General features: G+C 40.2%; 1 protein-coding gene across 1 annotated transcript in view; it reads right to left on the bottom strand.

Annotated features, from left to right (window-relative positions):
- Positions 1–1,729: 1,729 nt before the first annotated feature.
- Positions 1,730–17,484, bottom strand: part of TMEM132D (transmembrane protein 132D) — a 1,480,018-nt gene continuing 1,464,263 nt past the window's right edge. The window contains exons 8-9 of the mRNA XM_077461813.1: positions 16,332–16,523; positions 1,730–7,931 (exon numbers count right to left, since the gene is read on the bottom strand). Of these exons, the coding sequence (XP_077317939.1) occupies positions 6,756–7,931; positions 16,332–16,523 (1,368 nt within the window). The 3' untranslated portion in view covers positions 1,730–6,755. The remainder of the gene's footprint in view (positions 7,932–16,331; positions 16,524–17,484) is intronic.

Here is a 17,484-nt window from a genome sequence, read left to right as displayed (position 1 = left end):
TCCTTCTTCTGTCTCAATGGAGGAGACACTACAGGCATTCCGGCGGCTGACGTTTGTTATATACGGAGGGCGGGGCCACCCGTCACCTGAACCCGCACCCCTCTGACGCAAGGGGAAACCCGGGGTTCCCTGTGACGTAGGGGTGACCCGCACCCCTCTGATGTAACACAGGCAGGTTTCCGTTACATCAGAGGGGGGCGGGGTCACCCCTACGTCACGGGGAACCCCGGGTTTCCCCTTGCGTCAGAGGGGGGCGGGGTCAGGTGACGGGTGGCCCCGCCCTCCGTATATAACAAACGTCAGCCGCCGGAATGTCTGTAGTGTCTCCTCCACGGAGACAGAAGAAGGATGCTGCGCTGCGCTGGATGACATGAGACATCGCTGGAGATATGACCGTCCGTCGATGGATAGCAAGAGTGGATTACCGCCGCTGGAATCTTTTTTTTATTTTTTTATTTTTAATAAAGGAATTTTTCAAAAGTGTGTTTGTTTTATTTAAACATTTTTTACACTTTCTTTGTGAAATGGTAGGGGTACTTTTGTACCCCCTTACCATTTCAAACAGGGGGGGGGCCGGGATCTGGGGGTCCCCTTATTAAAGGGGGCTTCCAGATTCTGATAAGCCCCCCGCCCGCAGACCTCCACAACCACCGGCCAGGGTTGTGGGGATGAGGCCCTTGTCCTCATCAACATGGGGACAAGGTGCTTTGAGGGGTCACAGACCCCCAAAGCATCCTCCCAATGTTGAGGGCATGTGGCCTGGTACGGTTCAGGAGGGAGGGGGGGCCGCTCTCTCGTCCCCCCCTCTTTTCCTGCGGCCTGCCAGGTTGCGTGCTCGGATAAAGGGTCTGGTATGGATTTTTAGGGGGAACCCCACGTCAATTTTTTTTAAAATTTGACGCGGGGTTCCCCTTAATATCCATACCAGACCTGAAGGGTCTGGTTATGGATATTTAGGGGGAACCCCACGTCAAATTTTTTCTTAAATTTGAGGCAGGGTTCCCCTTAATATCCATACCAGACCTGAAGGGCCTGGTAATTGAATTTGGGGGACCCCCACGCTTTTTTATTTATTTATTTTTTTTTTTTTTTATCAATGACTTTCAATGAGTGTTCTCTGTATTACGGGAGCCGACAATTCATTATAGCTGCGAGTGATTTTAAAGGACTTTTTTTCCTGCATAAATGACACTTTGTGCAGGGACAATTCTAAGCACGGGAAACATGCGCCCCTTCACAGGCATACTATAGACAACCCCCCCCCTACGAAATTTAAAGGAATATTACACTTTTATTGTTTCACTTTAATCATTATTAAAATCACTGCTCCCGAAAAAACGGCCGTTTTTAAAACTTTTTTTTGCATTGATCCATGTCCCCTGGGGCAGGACCCAGGTCCCCAAACACTTTTTAGGACAGTAACTTGCAAATTAGCCTTTAAAATGAGCACTTTAGATTTTGAACGTTGGAGTCCCATAGACTTTAATAGGGTTCTAAAGTATGCTATATACTAGCTCCGTCGAATCTTCTTTATACATTCGACAGACACCATAAGCCTTCAAAGACAGATTCGACCGTGATTCATGTGGATTTTCGGACGAATGCAATTTTTGAACGAAAAATGAAATAAATAAAAACGAATTTCGGGAGTAACTAAATAAATTAAGTTTTCAGACGAAAACGAAATTCCGAAACGAAATATTTTACTCTGCACATGTCTACTAAACTATAGAAGCAATTTTAGTCTTTAGCAATTGGGCTATCTAACCTCCTGTTGACAGATACCTTTTTTTTAAACACATCTTTGGCCTTTTAAAAAAGTGTAAAAAAAAAGTTTTCACAAAGGTTCTCCCATAGCATCCAGCCCTATATCTTATTGTATTGCCCCACAAGACTATGGGGAAGTCCTCAATTCTGTGGAAAACGTTTTTATCCTTTCAATCAAGAGGATTAATTGCTGTATGCCGTTCAAACTCAAAGGACAGTTTAGGCCTAAGGATAAAGTAGAAGAACTGTTGTCTTTTAATATAAAAAAATTATAAAAAGGTATACAGGCGGTCCCCGGGTTACAAACAAGATAAGGTCTATAATTTTTCATAAAACCTAACACCCAACTGGCCCTTCTCTCCCTTACAATTGAAAACATTCCAACTCAATTCAGGAGCATAGTGCTTCATGTACTAATAGCTTTCAGATTGACGATCACTTCCAAATGGAAATCGAATTTAGTACCTAACACTAAGAAGGTAATTCAAAGGGTAAATTTGCAGCATTCTTATGAAAAACATTTTGCCTCTCGGCCTCAGTTGTTATCAACTTTTGATAACTAATGGGTACTCTGGACATCCAGATTCTCCAATACAGGCTAATCTTCTCTATGAAAGTGACCTATCGAATGGTATTAGTGCTCTAGTTCCACTCAGGTACAGCTAAGTTTCTTTATTCTTTATATTGTAATTTCCCTATGTTATTGAATACTTACGTTAATTACATTATCAACCTATCATATAAGATACTATTATGATAATCAGAGGCATGTTCATTTACTGATTTTTCTTTTTATGATAAGTGTTTACCTTCCTGCTCCGTACCTATTAGGGGGTGGTAGCATCCACATTGAGAAGTAGGATGCGCAGTCCAACAAAGTAACAAAGAAGTAGGCAGGTATGTCAAGTTACAATGTATATGTACCTTTTGTATCGAAATGCATATTGCACTCTGTACGTCAAACCATATTAATGTATGTGTTTTTTCTATTGAAAAGTAATAAAAACAATTGAAAAGAAAGATAGGGTCTGTAGGTTTGTTCTTAAGTTGAATCTGTTTGTAAGTCAGGACAGGTATATTTTTTAAGTGCAACTACAGCCCAAAAATATTTTTTACGTTTTTTGGATAGCATAGGGAAGGATACACACCCTGTAACATTTGTTTTGCTGTCTGTGTTCCTGTTCAGAAAATTTCACCTCACTTTCTGTCCCAATGACAATTGGATTTTCAAAATTGTTGGTTGTTTTGAAAACAAGCCTTGGTGATAATGCTTCAGTGGAGGCCCCTTTTTCCCATGATAACCCTTACAGTAGTGAATTTCCCTTCCTAGGGGTATATTACCTGTCACTTCCTGTTGTCTCCCTCTGTTTGTAGGTAGGAGTCGTTTTTAAGTCGGATGTTTTTAATTAGGGGACCGCCTGTACTGAGACACACCAAATTACCCATTGTAACTAATTACATTTTTTTCTGCTGTTTGCATGACAGCATTAGACCACCAAAAACTGATTTGAGATTGGGTGCTGTAGGTTACAACAATTTTCTTCTCTTTGCACAATGGTTGCTGTGGTTTGCAGCATATCACAACTAAACTGAGTATGGATCATTGATTTACTGAATACAACTGCCTTTAGTAAGTGGTGCCAAGTCTAACCTATATGGCAGACCTGCTACGCTTCCTTAAGTCATTGTCTTTGCAACCAAGTTTGCTGTTTATTACATCACATTGCAATATAACAATCTTCAACAATTGTGCATGTCTATAAAAAGGAAAACATGTTCAGATATCCATGAAGTATAACAGTTCATACCCAGTTGTACTATATATGACCAAGAGTCAAGTATTGTCAAGTATTTAAATTACAATTCAAGAGGAAAGATTCTGTCTTATTTCTCACCTTTTTTGTCATTTAAGACAGACACATATGTCATAAAACCCCAACATGATAAATGCAATGTTACATTTTTGTCAAATGACTATTAAGAATGAATCTTCACAATACAATAATGTCCTTACTTGACATTTAAAGGGACTTTGTCACAATGATTTTTTCCTGTGGGAGAAGCCTCGTCAATCATTTTGCTGCTATGCTGACACCCAGGCTGCAAACTAGCTTCACTGCCATGGGAGTATTGAAGCCGCTTATCTCACAGGTGAGATCCTTTTTGACAGAGTCCATTTAAGAAAAATAAGAACCTGGCAGCTTGATGTGATATAAATTATAAAGGTACAAATAAAGGTAAAACAAGCTAGTTAAAGTATCCTTAGACATTAGACAACAGTCAGATGTAAAGAAAAGATACTGCCGCTGCCAAAACATATATATTTATTTAAAGCTGACGTTTACAGAAATCTGCTTAGATTTTGCCTTCCCTGATTCTTCCCTCCCCTCTGATAAATATTTTATTCACATCTTTAAATAAAATATTTTTTCATTATATAATTTATGTTAGACTCATTGGCATCATCATCATCTCTGTGTTCTCTATGCAATGCTTGCATTATATGGAAGGGGAGAAGGGTAGCCTTTTTACTCCTTGTAAGAGTCCCGAGCCCTGATGCATCAGTGGGCTGTTATGCAATTATCAAAATGCCCTAATAGGAGGGTGGAAGTCTGAAGAAGTGGACTTTACTAGGCAGGCTGTATTTGCATGCATACTGCCCTAGGCAATGTCCACCTATGATAGTGAGCCATTATTATTATTATTATTGTTCACAATTTATATAGTGCCAACAGTTTACGCAGCGCTTTACAATGTATAGGGGGGGGGAACACAATTACAGTACAATACAAAAGGTACAGGAGGGCCCTGCTCGTAGAGCTTACATTCTAAAGGGAGGGGGTGGTGGTACAAAAGGTAATAGCTGCAGAGAAATCCAATGAAAGAAAGGAGCGGACCAGGGACCATTAGCTTGGAGAGGGAACAGCTAGATGATGGCCAGGAAATGAGGCAAGCTTTTTCTCACTTACTGCAGCTTCTATTACACAGAGGGGCTGATTTATGAAAACTGGAGAGTGCAAAATGTGGTGCAGCTCTGCATAGAAACCAATCAGCTTCCAAGTTTTATTGTCAAAGCTTAATTGAAAAAGCCAAAGTTAGAAGCCAATTGGCTACCATGCACAGCTGCACCAGATTGTGTACTCTCCATTTTAGTAAATCAACCCGAGAGTGTGCAGTGAAATCAGAGTAAGCATTTTCAGTACAGGAGAGGAGCCTGTACAAAGGTGCAGGACTGAAGGCAAGGCTGGAGTGCAGCTTTAAATTGTATTTCCACTTTTGCAGTCCAATTTTAGAAAACCCCACTATGTTTGTTGTGTGTTCCCAGTCATACAGCGTGCCTAATTTTTAAAAAATATTTCTTTCCTTTTAGATGTTTCCACCATAATGTCACAGTCACGATAAAAATCACAGATCGCCGCCATTACTAATAAAAAAAAAAATGCCATAAAACTCCCCCAATGTTGTAGACACTATAACTTTTGTGCAAACCAATCAATATATGCTTATTGCAATTTTTTAACCAAAAATATGTAGAAGAATACACATCGGCCTAAACTGAGGAAAAACTTAGTTTTTTTATATATTTTTGGGGGGATATTTATTATAGCAAAAAGTAAAAATAATTTTGCGTTTTTTTTCAAAATTGTCGCTCTTTTTCTGTTTATAGCACAAAAAATAAAAATTGCAGAGGTGATCAAATACCACCAAAAGAAAGCTCTATATGTGGGAAAAAATTACGTCAATTTTGTTTGGGGGCAACATCGCACAACCATGCAATTGTCAGTTAAAATGACACAGTGTTGAATCACAAAAGGTGGCTGAAACGGTTAAAGAAAGGTCTCCTGTCCTTTTCAAGAAAGCACTGCCATTCCCTTCTTCACATGTGCATTCTGTTGATATTATTGGTGAAAATTCAGAAAAAGAACACAACATTTGGGTACAGAACATTTCATAATCTTCATCATTTTAACGGAAAACATAAGTAACAAGTCATGTACACGTATAGAAATTATATTCTGTTTTCAGATACTACGTTTGGTGAACCTTGCATGTTTATGAAGATAATTTACCTTCTCTAAAAGATTCTCCCCTATGCTCACAAACACATCCCTTTTTATTGAAAGATAATTTTTGGTGCTGCTTCTTCCTTTCTTTGATGTTAAGCTTTACTTCTCTGCAAAACTGCTTTGAATGCCAGAGAAAGAAAGACAGACATGCAGGTCCAGGTCAATGCATTATCTCCTGGCCGTGTATGAGAGAATGCAATGATGTTGGTCCTGATGGATCAATGCATTCTTTCTTCTGCTTATAAGAACAGGTAGCAATACTAGACAAGGAAAATGGGTGAGAACCTTCTTGTATGCAATCCCTAATATACAGTCACAGATTAAATGCTAATCTGTCTTCCTAATAGGTAATATTCTGTGTTTTCATCATGCCTTCTGTCCAAGAACTAATGAATATACACTTAAAATGATGTAATTAGGCAGTGCAAAGTGCAAATGGCTATGGGCAACATACAGTAAATCACAGCATTCATTAAGTTTTCCACTTACTGTAGCCAGATCAATGAGGATGAATTCTGATTGGCTAATTTTGGTTATCGCGTTTTGCACATAATCAATGCACTTTATTCTCATGTATTTAACAAGCCTAAATGTACAATGTAGGGAATCTGGTTGTTTCTGCATTCTTTTGCATTCTCTCTTTATGTAAGTATTAAATAGTATGCTCTCCATTATTTGTAATCATTGCTATATCCACTATATGCGTGACACATTACATACAATACATAACTGTTTATTTTAACCAGAATTTGCATTACATTAGATGTTTTCTACCCTGTACAAGTCTATATAAAAAAAGTTTGTGCATGAATCCATCATTCCATCTTATATAGTAACTGTGGAGCAAAATAGTGATTGAAAAAAAAACTGTCTTTTAAGTACTCCAAGTAAGTTTCATCACCTTAATAGTCTTGTCTGTGTTCATACATTTTCATGTAATCTTTCCATATAGTTTCTAAGCTCTTTGCAATCTCCCATGTCTAAGTCTTGGCACACCCATTTTATATCATCCTCATTGTTCACTAACATGGGGTTGATGTTAGGACATCCATCTTCAGAAGGGATATTACTAAATGTGGTAAATTTTACACGTTTCCTTTTGGAAGTAGGTGAGGCAGCAGACTCCCCCCTTTGTTCCTTCACTTCATTGAATGAAGTCTCTGCAGATCTATATGTCTGTCCATTAACAATTTTGGGCGGGTTTGAAGTAAGAAGGTATTTGCTTTCTGTAACATTAACTCCTCTGTCTACTGCTGTTATGCATTCTTCTGGCTGCAAAGGAAAGTTAATATTGTTTTCCAAAATTTCTGTCCGATTTGTAAGACCGACCCAGTCGTGTGCATGAGTCATTGTTTCTTGCTCATCTATCGGGACCTGTTTGTGCCTATACTTCAATGCAAATGTTACACAATTTATAAGGAAGACAAGTATGGCCAGGCAAAAGACACCCAACAATGCATACATTCCAATTTCCAGATCACTTAGACCTCGTGTATTTTGCACAAGGTCATTTTCTTCTGTATCTCCATTATTACTTGGTACATCAACTTGTACAGGAAAACTGGTAAAATCCATGGGGATGTTGGAGAGTTGACTGTCATCATCCAAAAGGCTATCCCGTTCTCTTTTTTTGTTGAGTTGAGTTCTGTCAGTTGTAGCCCTGTTCATGACCATAACATCTCTTTCCATTGATGGCGTGCCGAAATATGCACCATCGGGTCTCAAACCTTCTAGTGAAATCTTCTGTCTTCTGCCAATGTAGTGGGTTTCAAAGCGGTCCCTATAATGTACATTTCTGCTGTCATTTTTAGTGTCCTGCCCAAATTTGACTTTTATGTGTCCAAAACCAATAGTGAGGATGCTCTTTCGTTTTGACTTTTGACAAAGCTCACTTATCATGAGTTCTACCTTGACCAGTGCTCCCTGGCCTTCTGCAATGGTTGAGAAAATTGGCCATTTTGATTTGGCATCTTGAGAAACAGTGAAAACCTTTTCATCCAATGATGTCACACTTAATGAAAAGTCTTTAGGATCGTAAAATTCTAAAGGAGTCACCGTGCCATCGCTAAACTGGATCCAGCAACTGATCTCTACTTCCTGTATGCAAAACCAAAGAAAAAGTAAGCTCAGCAAACAGCATAAAACAACATTTAATACTATAATAAAGTGTAAACTGGGAGGTGAAGGGCACACATTCATTCCTTAGACATAAAAACACTAGTTTAAGATTCCTGGCAATAAAATGTGTTTTCTTTCTCCGTGGTTCTATAAAGACAATGGGTCCCCAGGGTGAAATGGATTCAAATTTAACAGCGGAATAATAAAGTGACTGCCAGAATACATTATTAAAAGATAACCTAAATGATGGCAGTTGTATATTTAAATTAAAAAAGAATTGCATATTTCTAGACTGTTTTAATTTAATTTTTTTTTCTTTTTTCTGGTTACTCTAAAGAAATTATGACATTCTGTATGTAACCCTTATATAATGATGAATTTTGCTACCTCTGCTCCCACTTTAACTTCACGTCTATTTTTTAAGTGGAACACTTTTAGTTGATAAAGGAGAAAAGGTTTAAAACATTTGTTGGGTTTTTATTGCTTAATTATCCCAATTGGGGAGATTTTCCCAATGTGTACACTCAGGACATTCTTGTGACCTTAGGTTCCTTCTTCTCTTCTTTGAAGTGCATTCTTCATTTACATCTTTTTAAAAAATGACATTACATTGGAATATACAGAGAATGCACCTTTAGGAGTATCTGTTCCATATAAAAGTGTGATTGCACAAGAAGCAGTCCACAAAGTAAATAATACAGCATGTTTCCAATGAATCTGTTAGCATCTGGATTAATGTTATAATGTGAAATTACATTCACTATGTTTTAGCCATTTTAAATAATAAAGAGCAGTGTCCAGGCAATGAGTCAGTGATATAAACACCAATGACAAAACCACCATGATCTTTCTTCACATGTGACAAATTTACTTTATCGGATAACACCAGCAAATAATTCTGGTATACTAAAATATCAGAATATATGCGTTTGTTTAACACCATAACTGGTAAATGGTGTAAAAACTGTGCTTAGTGTTTAGAATATATAACGAAGCAAGCCAGCACTACAAGGGACAACTTGTGCAAAAAATAATAAATCTAAACAGTGTGGCGCTAAAACATAAAAATACAAAATCATTGATGATATGAATCATGAAATAAAGAAAAATGTGAAAAAAATAAAATGTAAAAAATAAATGACACAATAAGAGAATTCTTATGTAGTTCATATAGGTGAGTCCATAAACTTTGTGATTCCAAGTGATGATGATCGATCACCCAAATACAAAAAGAAGAATTACCGCTGTGAAAGAGTTCTTCCAACAAATGTGATATAAGGAGGCTTACCGCAACTTATGGACCCTATTCAGCTTATACTAAATGGGTCAAACAGGCAGTGGTATATCAACACCTAGGTATGGATGGTTTGCTGTAATCTCCAATAGAACTTATGACATTTAGGAGAGGTTTCTCAACAGCCATCGGAACCAGTATAATAAGGAACTTCAGAGTCAGAACCAGAATCCTCTCATCAGTACTCCATTAGGATATAGATCCAAGGAGAAGACTCGACATAGCGTAAAACCGTATACAAAATGTATTTTTTTTAAAAGGAAGGTAAAACACTCACATTTTAGTAAACATCAAAAGGTATTGATTTAATAATGCATAAGGATCGAGTTATAATGGCAAAGGCAGGACAACAGACAGACGCGTCTGTGGTGTCATCATCTGACACCCCAGATGATGTCTGACTGAGACGAAATGCGTTGGGTCTGTTGTCGAGTCTTCTATACTTTCTCCTAGGATCTATGTCTTAATGGAGTACTGATGTGAGGATTCTGGTTCTGACTCTCAAGTGCCTTATTATATTGGTTCTGGTGGCTGCTGAGAAGCTCCTCCTAAATGTCATAAGTTCTATTGGAGAAGATTACAGCAAACCACCCATACCTAGGTGTTTATACACCACGGCCTGTTTGACCAATTTAGTATAAGCTGAATAGGGTCCATATGTTCCGATAAGCCTCCTTATATCACATTTGGTGGCAGAACTCTTTCACTGAGGTGATTCTTCTTTTTGTATTTGGGTGACTGATCATCATCACTTGGAATCACAGTTTATGGACTCACCTATATGAACTATATAAGAGCTCTCTTATTGTGTCATTTATTTTTTCACATTTTTCTTTATTTCATGATTCACTATCATTAATGATTTTTTATTTTCACGTTTTAGCGCTGCACTGTTTATATTTATAATGCCCATAACTCCCAATTGCTCTCATTTAGAGGAACTGTCCCTATTTTTGGGACTAAGTTCCACTGTTCCTTCTTAGTGATACTCCATTTTGGTCAGAGGTATAGACCACTATACAAAATGTATAATTTAACTACCAAAAGTGTTATACTATACTATGTTTAAGCAATTATTTTTATATACACATTTTTCATTGACTATGTAATTGGAGGCATGCTGAAGGTGTGCCCCTTGTCTATATATTTTGTGCAATAATGAGCATGTAGAAATAATGGGGGGGGGGGGGGCACTATTGCATCAAATTGTAATATGCAAAGAAAATTACTTTGGTGAGCCTAAAGAGCTATGTGAGCTGTCCTGGCCAAAAACTTGTAAAATCTAGCATTACATTTATATCACACATGGGTTTTCAGAAAGGCAAGAGAAAGCAAAGCTAGTACAGCTGAACTCCAGGAAACTCAAAAATTCTCCCTTGAAGCAGGCCTGCACCTGCACAGCAAGGGTTAACTGCACATTTAATTAGCAATAAAGGTCTACAGGCCATTCCTAACTACACCATTTCACAGCCAACAATATATTATTATTTAGGGTGCTTAAACCTCTCCACAGTGTATCAATCTGTTAGAACAATAGTTTTGAATATACAATATATTGTCAAAAGTATTGGGACACCTGCCTTTACACGTACATGAACTTTCTTAGTCCAGTCTTAGTCTGTAGGGTTCAATATTGAGTTGGCCCACCCTTTGGCACTAGAACAACTTAAACTCTTCTGGGAAGGCTGTCCACAAGGTTTAGGAGTGTGTCTATGGGAATGTTTGACCCTTCTTCCAGCACATTTGTGAGGTCAGGCACTGACGTTGGAAGAGAAGGCCTGGCTCGCAGTCTCTGCTCTAATTCATCCCAAAGGTGTTCTCAGTGCAGGCCAGTCAAGTTTATCCCCCCTAAACTCACTCATCCATGCCTTTATGGACCTTGCTTTGTGCACTGGTGAACAGTCATGTTGGAACAGGAAGGGGACATCCCCAAATGGTTTCCACAAAGTTGGGAGCATGAAATTGTCCAAAATGTCTTGGTATGCTGATGCCTTAAGAGTTCCCTTCACTGGAACTAAGGGGCCAAGCTCAACCCCTAAAAAACAACCTCACACAATAATCTGCCCTCCACCACTTGATTCGGACCAGTGCAAAGCAAGAGCCATGAAAACATATATGAGCAAGTTTGTGGTGGAGGAACTGGCCTGCACAGAGTCCTGACCTCAACCCAATAGAGCACGTTTGGATGAATTAGAATGGAAACTGCGAGCCAGTTCTCATCCAACATCAGTGTCTGACCTCACAATTGCGCTTCCAGAAGAATGGTCAAACATTCCCATATACACACTCCTAAACCTTGTGGACAGCCTTCAGAGAAGAGTTGAAGCTGTTATAGCTGCAAAGGGTGGTCCAACTCAATATTGAACCCTACAGACTAAGACTAGGATGCTATTAAAGTTTATGTGCATGTAAAGGCAGGTGCACCAATACTTTTGACAATATAGGGTATAGAGTAAGTATGTTTGTATTAGGCATATGCAGTAATACCTTGGATTGCGAGTAACGCGGTTTACGAGCATTTTCACAATGCAACCTATTTTTTTTTTAAATACTGACTCGGTTTGCGAGCGTTGTCTCGCAAGATGAGCAGGATTCATTCCTCTGGAGTGTGCAGTACCACATTTGGCCAGAGGTGCGGGGGTGCCAGTGACACTTGGAGCTGCTTGGAGACACTCAGAAACACTCGGAAACACTTTGTTCCCAAGTGACTCCAATCCTCTACAAGTGTCTCTAAGTGCATCAGAGCGGCTCCGAGCAGATTCCAAGTGTCTCTGGTGCCCCCCAATCTAAATGCTGTACTGCATAAAATAGCAATCATTGTGGAACAAATAATTTGAGTTTCTATTGACTCCTATGAGGAAACTCACTTTGAAATAATGAGTGCTTTGGATTACAAGCATTCTTCTGGAACGAATTATGTTCGTAATCCAAGGTATCACTGTACATACAATTATACAACAGGTACTAATAACCAAGTATGTTATCTAACACATGCAACATCTAACATTGATGTTAGATGACATACTTGGTTATTTGTACCTGTTGTATAATTGTATGTGTATGCCTAATACAAACTTATTGCTAAAGCAGTTTGGCTATGTGGGGTGCTTACTCTATATATCCAAAACTATTAACTGCTCATTTAGGTCTAGGGGGCATGGAAAAGTAGATTTACTTACCTAATCCTCTACTCCTCCACACTGCTAAACCTGTCCCCGCAGTGTCTTCTTCCCATGTTTTAGCAGTGTAAAGTCCTGATGTTATCAAATCTGAAGTAGGGTCCACACTCCTGCACTGGACATGAGGATGCCGAAGGACAGTCACCGCCAGAGCATTGGTGAGTGCCGTTTGCCAGGGAGTGGAGGATTGAGAAACAAAATGCTTTTGCTCTCCCCAGAATAAATGAGCAGTTCATTCTTGCAGTGCAGGTACAGCCCCACTGTTAGGAAACATTCTTAGATTTTGAGGAGCTGGGCTTTAAATTGGTTGTAAACCCACGTGAAAAAAAAAAGACCTGCAAGACAAAGGCATAATGAGCTAGTATGCATTGCATACCAGCTCATTATGTAATACTCACCTGAGATCAAAGCCCTTGCTGCAGTGTCCATACAAAGGACCGACCAGCGACATTTCTCCATGGAGTTACTTCTGGGTATTGCAGCTCTGGCGCTGTGATTGGCCAGAGCCGTGATGATGTCACTCCCGCGCATGTGCACGGGAGCAGCTGGTAACGGCACACTCACTGAAGCAAATGGCACCCACATGCCATTGCTTAAGTGCACATGTGCCAATGACTTTGGCACATGCAGATACAGGGGGTATAGGAGATATCCGGGGTAGCTACAGGTAAGCCTTATGATAGGCTTACCTGTAGCAAAAAGTGGATTTTAAAGGTTTACAACCACTTTGAAGGTCAAATAACCAATCAAAAGTAAGCTTACTGTAACAAATTCAGTGAAATCTGATTTCTGACTAGTTGTTCAGTGTGCTATAAGAGCTTTGCACATTAGGTCCAATTGTGTTAGCGGTTTGGGTTTATATCTACTGCCCTTATGCAATAGTATACTTGTCAAACACATGTTAATGTGCAGTAACCTGTGGATAGTTACTATGATCAGTACTGCCCAGTTGATGAGACATTTAACTTTGTAATTTCTATAGCACTCATCTAAGTGAAAAAAAAATGCATTAAAAGTATGTTTAAAAGACATTAGAAGAAAGTGCAAAACTGGAGCTATTTCCCATAGCAAACAATTACGTTTCAGCTTTCATGTTAAAGATAAACAAGACTTCTAAATGCTATGGGTAGCCAATTCAATTGTTTGCTAATTTTATTTTGTTGATGAATCAGCCTCATGTTTTACCTTTAAAGCTGAGCTTTAAAAATGAACCATGCAGTCCCACCTAGCACTTTAAAGGTTAAATAGTCATTTAGTCTAGGGAGACTTGAACAAACACAATTACTTACCTTATTCATTGCCCCCCAGGTAGCTTGCACTCTTCACCGGTCCTGCATTGTATGTCATGACAGTGGCGTCACTATGGGGATGCGGGAGGGAGAGGGTTGACTCGAGTGACACCCACCAGAGGGGTGACACCATCATGTAGAAAGTGATATCCGTCTGCGATGGTGAAACCGGCACCGACCACACTGTGACCACGCGCTGCCAGCCCAAAACTAGTCTGCAGGGCACTGTGGCAGGCTAGATAGGAGAGAGACGGATTTGCTAGCCTGCCCAGTGTTTACTGCTCAGTCCGCTCTTGCTGCCACTCCACACATACAGTAGTTCTTTAAAAGTTTGAACTTTGAGTTCTATTATTTTCATATGATGTTGTTATTCAATATTTGCTAGTTGGTAGTTATTAATGACACGTGTAATGACATTACTAGTGTCATTAATAACTACCAGCTAGCAAATATTGAATAACAACATCATATGAAAATAATACAACTCAAAGTTCAAACTTTTAAAGAACTACTGTGGCAGCAAGAGCGGGACTGAGCAGTAAACACTGGACAGGCTAGCAAATCCGTCTCTCTCCTGTCTAGCCTGCCACAGTGCCCTGCAGACTAGTTTTGGGCTGGCAGCGCGTGGTCAGTGTTATATGAAAAAAAGTTATGGGGGGGTGACACCAGCCCTAGTGACACCACTGTGTCATGATGTCAGAGAGCCAGTGACCAGAGAATCAGAGAAGAGAAGGAGCCTCATTTGACCGGTTGCATAACCGGGAGGAAGACTGCAGGAGTGAGGAGTAAGGTAATTATTACCACTTATTCCTACCCCCCTAGACTAAATGAGCATTTAACCATTTCAGCGTCAGAGGGGCCCACTGCATACATTGTTGGCAACCGGCAGTATTTTTACTGGTAGCCAGTAAAAAACAGGCACTTTTCCCCTGCCAGTAAATGCCAGTAAGAGAAAAAAGGTTGGCAGTAAAAAAATATGGCTGTGACACTTAGCTCAGAAATGCACATGCACAGCTTGGGTCCGGAGTCGGCTGAGACCATCCAAGTGCCTGCTACAGTACGTTCGGGTGGTACCGGAGGGGGTGGCGGGTCTGATGGAAGTGGTGCCTGAGTGCGTCGGGTGATGCCATTGTGCAACGGAGCCAAGCATATTGTACTTATTTGTGGCTTAACCCCTTCCCGCCGAGCGTACGCAGATCTGCGTACTCGGCTTCCGGGGGGTATACCGGGATGATGCCCGCACCTGCAGGCATCATCCCCGTACCATTTTTTACAGCGGGCGATTGGCTTTCCAGCCATAACAACCAATGCGGCTAAAAGCCGCTCGGCTGTTATGCCGGAGGAGCGGGAGGGGACGTCCCCCCCTCCCGCCGCCTCTCGCCGCTGTTACCGGTGCTCCCGCTCGATCGGGAGCACCGATTCCCTGTCCGACGCCTCCGGCTGCTGCGGAGGAACTGGAACGAAGCCGTAATCGGCTTCGTTCCAGTCTCCTCATCGTAAACACGGAAGCGACGTCATGACGTCACTTCCCGTTTACTCGGCTGCCAATGGCGCCGGTTTTAAAAAAATATCCGGTATTCAGAATCGCCGTTTTCGGCGATCTGAATACATTGAAGTGTAAAGGAGGGGTGGGGGGTCTTTTAGACCCCCGATCCCTCCATAAAGAGTACCTGTCACCACCTATTACTGTCACAAGGGATGTTTACATTCCTTGTGACAGCAATAAAAGTGATCAAATTTTTTATTTTTTTTTTAAACAATTTAGTCGTTTTAAAATAAATAAAATAAATAAAAAAATAAAAATAAAAATTTCAAAGCGCCCGCCGTCCCCGCGAGCTCGCGAAGCAAAGAAAACGCATACGGAAGTCGCGCCCGCGTATGTAAACGGTGTTCAAATCACACATGTGAGGTATCGCCGCGATCATCAGAGCGAGAGCAATAATTCTAGCAGTAGACCTCCTCTGTAACGCTAACCTGGTAACCGTAAAAAAATTTTAAAGCGTCGCCTTTTGAGATTTTTAGGTACCGTACTTTGTCGTCAATCTACAAGTGCGCGCAATTATAAAGTGTGACATGTTTGGTATCTATTTACTCGGCGTAACATTATCTTTCACATTACGCAAAAAAATTGGGCTAATTTTACTGTTTTGTTTGTTTTTTATTCATGAAAGTGTCCCTTTTCCCAAAAAGTTGCGTTTAAAACACCACTGCGCAAATACCGTGTGACATAAAATATTGCAACAATCGCCGTTTTATTCTCTAGAGCCTCTGCTAAAAAAATATATATAATGTTTGGGGGTTCCAAGTAATTTTCTAGCAAAAAATATGGATTTTAACTTGTAAACACCAAATTCCAAAAATAGGCTTAGTCATGAAAGGGTTAAATACTGAAATTTGCACTTAAAACTGTAATTTTGTAACTTTTGGAAATGCCAGTAAAAACTAGGCTGTGCCAGTAGATTTTGGGTGTTGTGTCAAAAAATTTCAATCTGGTTCCTTGGCAACACTGACTGCATGGTTAATTTTAACAAGAGCTTAGTGTACCAAATGTACAGGGAGACATTAACACCTACATTTACGTCATTCACCCGGGAAGGTAAATCCTAAGACTGAATACCTGTTTTGGAGAATTGAAGTGCTCATGTGCTGTGGTAGTTGCATAGATTGCTCTGTTGCTCCCCGGACTGAGCTGAAGAGATAGTGACAATCCGGTCACTACCTGAATTCCTAAATCTGTGACTGTCACTTTCTCATCTACAACGATCACCGTCTTCTCAGCTAGGATGGCATCCGAAAGAGGGGACAGTATCTAAGGAAAAGCACAGTTTACATTTCTCTTTTTATAGCAGGCATGTAAAACACGTCGATTCCCTCTTTTTAAGTATCATACTGAAGCAAGATATTTTTAAGGTTGTAGAATACCATGTAATCAAATTATATGTGCCTGGACAGGAAAAGGTCCTCGTAAATAAACCTTAATATATCTGGGAAAAAAAGATACAGTCATTTAAATAATTTAGAAGCCCAAAGGGATCTGCTAATTTTAAAATGTCATAAATCAATCAGCACCCTGCTAGTTCGGTTTTAGAAATAAGAAGCAAAGCAATTAAATGATAACTGCACTTGCATTGTGGATCGTTTAGCTATCATTGTCCTGCAGGCTGCACAAAAGCTCAATGAAACTTTGAATTTTACTTAAAGTATAGCTATAGAATCCTGTACGACAGTCAAAACATGTACACCAAATTTAATTATTAAAGCCTAGCACACATAGGCCGAAAGTCAAACGGCATTGGCCAGTTCAATAGAAAACCGACCAACATTTGGCCTGCGCCTACTGAAGCCGGTCCGACAGAAGTCAACCGAAAAAGGTCTGCCGATCAGCTCTCCATCAGCATTCTCAGCCAGTGGTGCATGCCCCCTTTCAGAACACAATAGCAACAGCAGGGGAGATCACTGTACTAACACCAGATTGTTAGTACCGTGGCGCCTCTTGAGCTGTCAGTAGTACCAGGCCTAAGAGTGAGGCAAAAGCTTCATAAAGTAAACAAAAATGTAACTTACCCTCCCTGCCTGAACCAATGCCTCCTTCATTAGTGTTTCAAACACACCCCCCCCCCCTTTTCAGACACCGCAGTTCACAGTGGGAGGGTTTCAGCAACAGAGGCAGTGCTGTCAACTAAGACAGTAGTGTGGCCAGGTGTGGGATGGCGTGCTAAAGACTTGTAAATCAGCAGTAACAATGCTGATACCCATGCTCCCTTCTACAT

Source organism: Lithobates pipiens, unplaced genomic scaffold (genome assembly GCF_037356315.1).
Source record: "Lithobates pipiens isolate NorthernLeopardFrog02 unplaced genomic scaffold, aLitPip1_a1.2 Scaffold_3, whole genome shotgun sequence".
NCBI lineage: Eukaryota > Metazoa > Chordata > Amphibia > Anura > Ranidae > Lithobates > Lithobates pipiens.
Note: the sequence above shows the minus strand (reverse complement) of the source record. Positions and strands in the feature narration are given on the sequence as shown.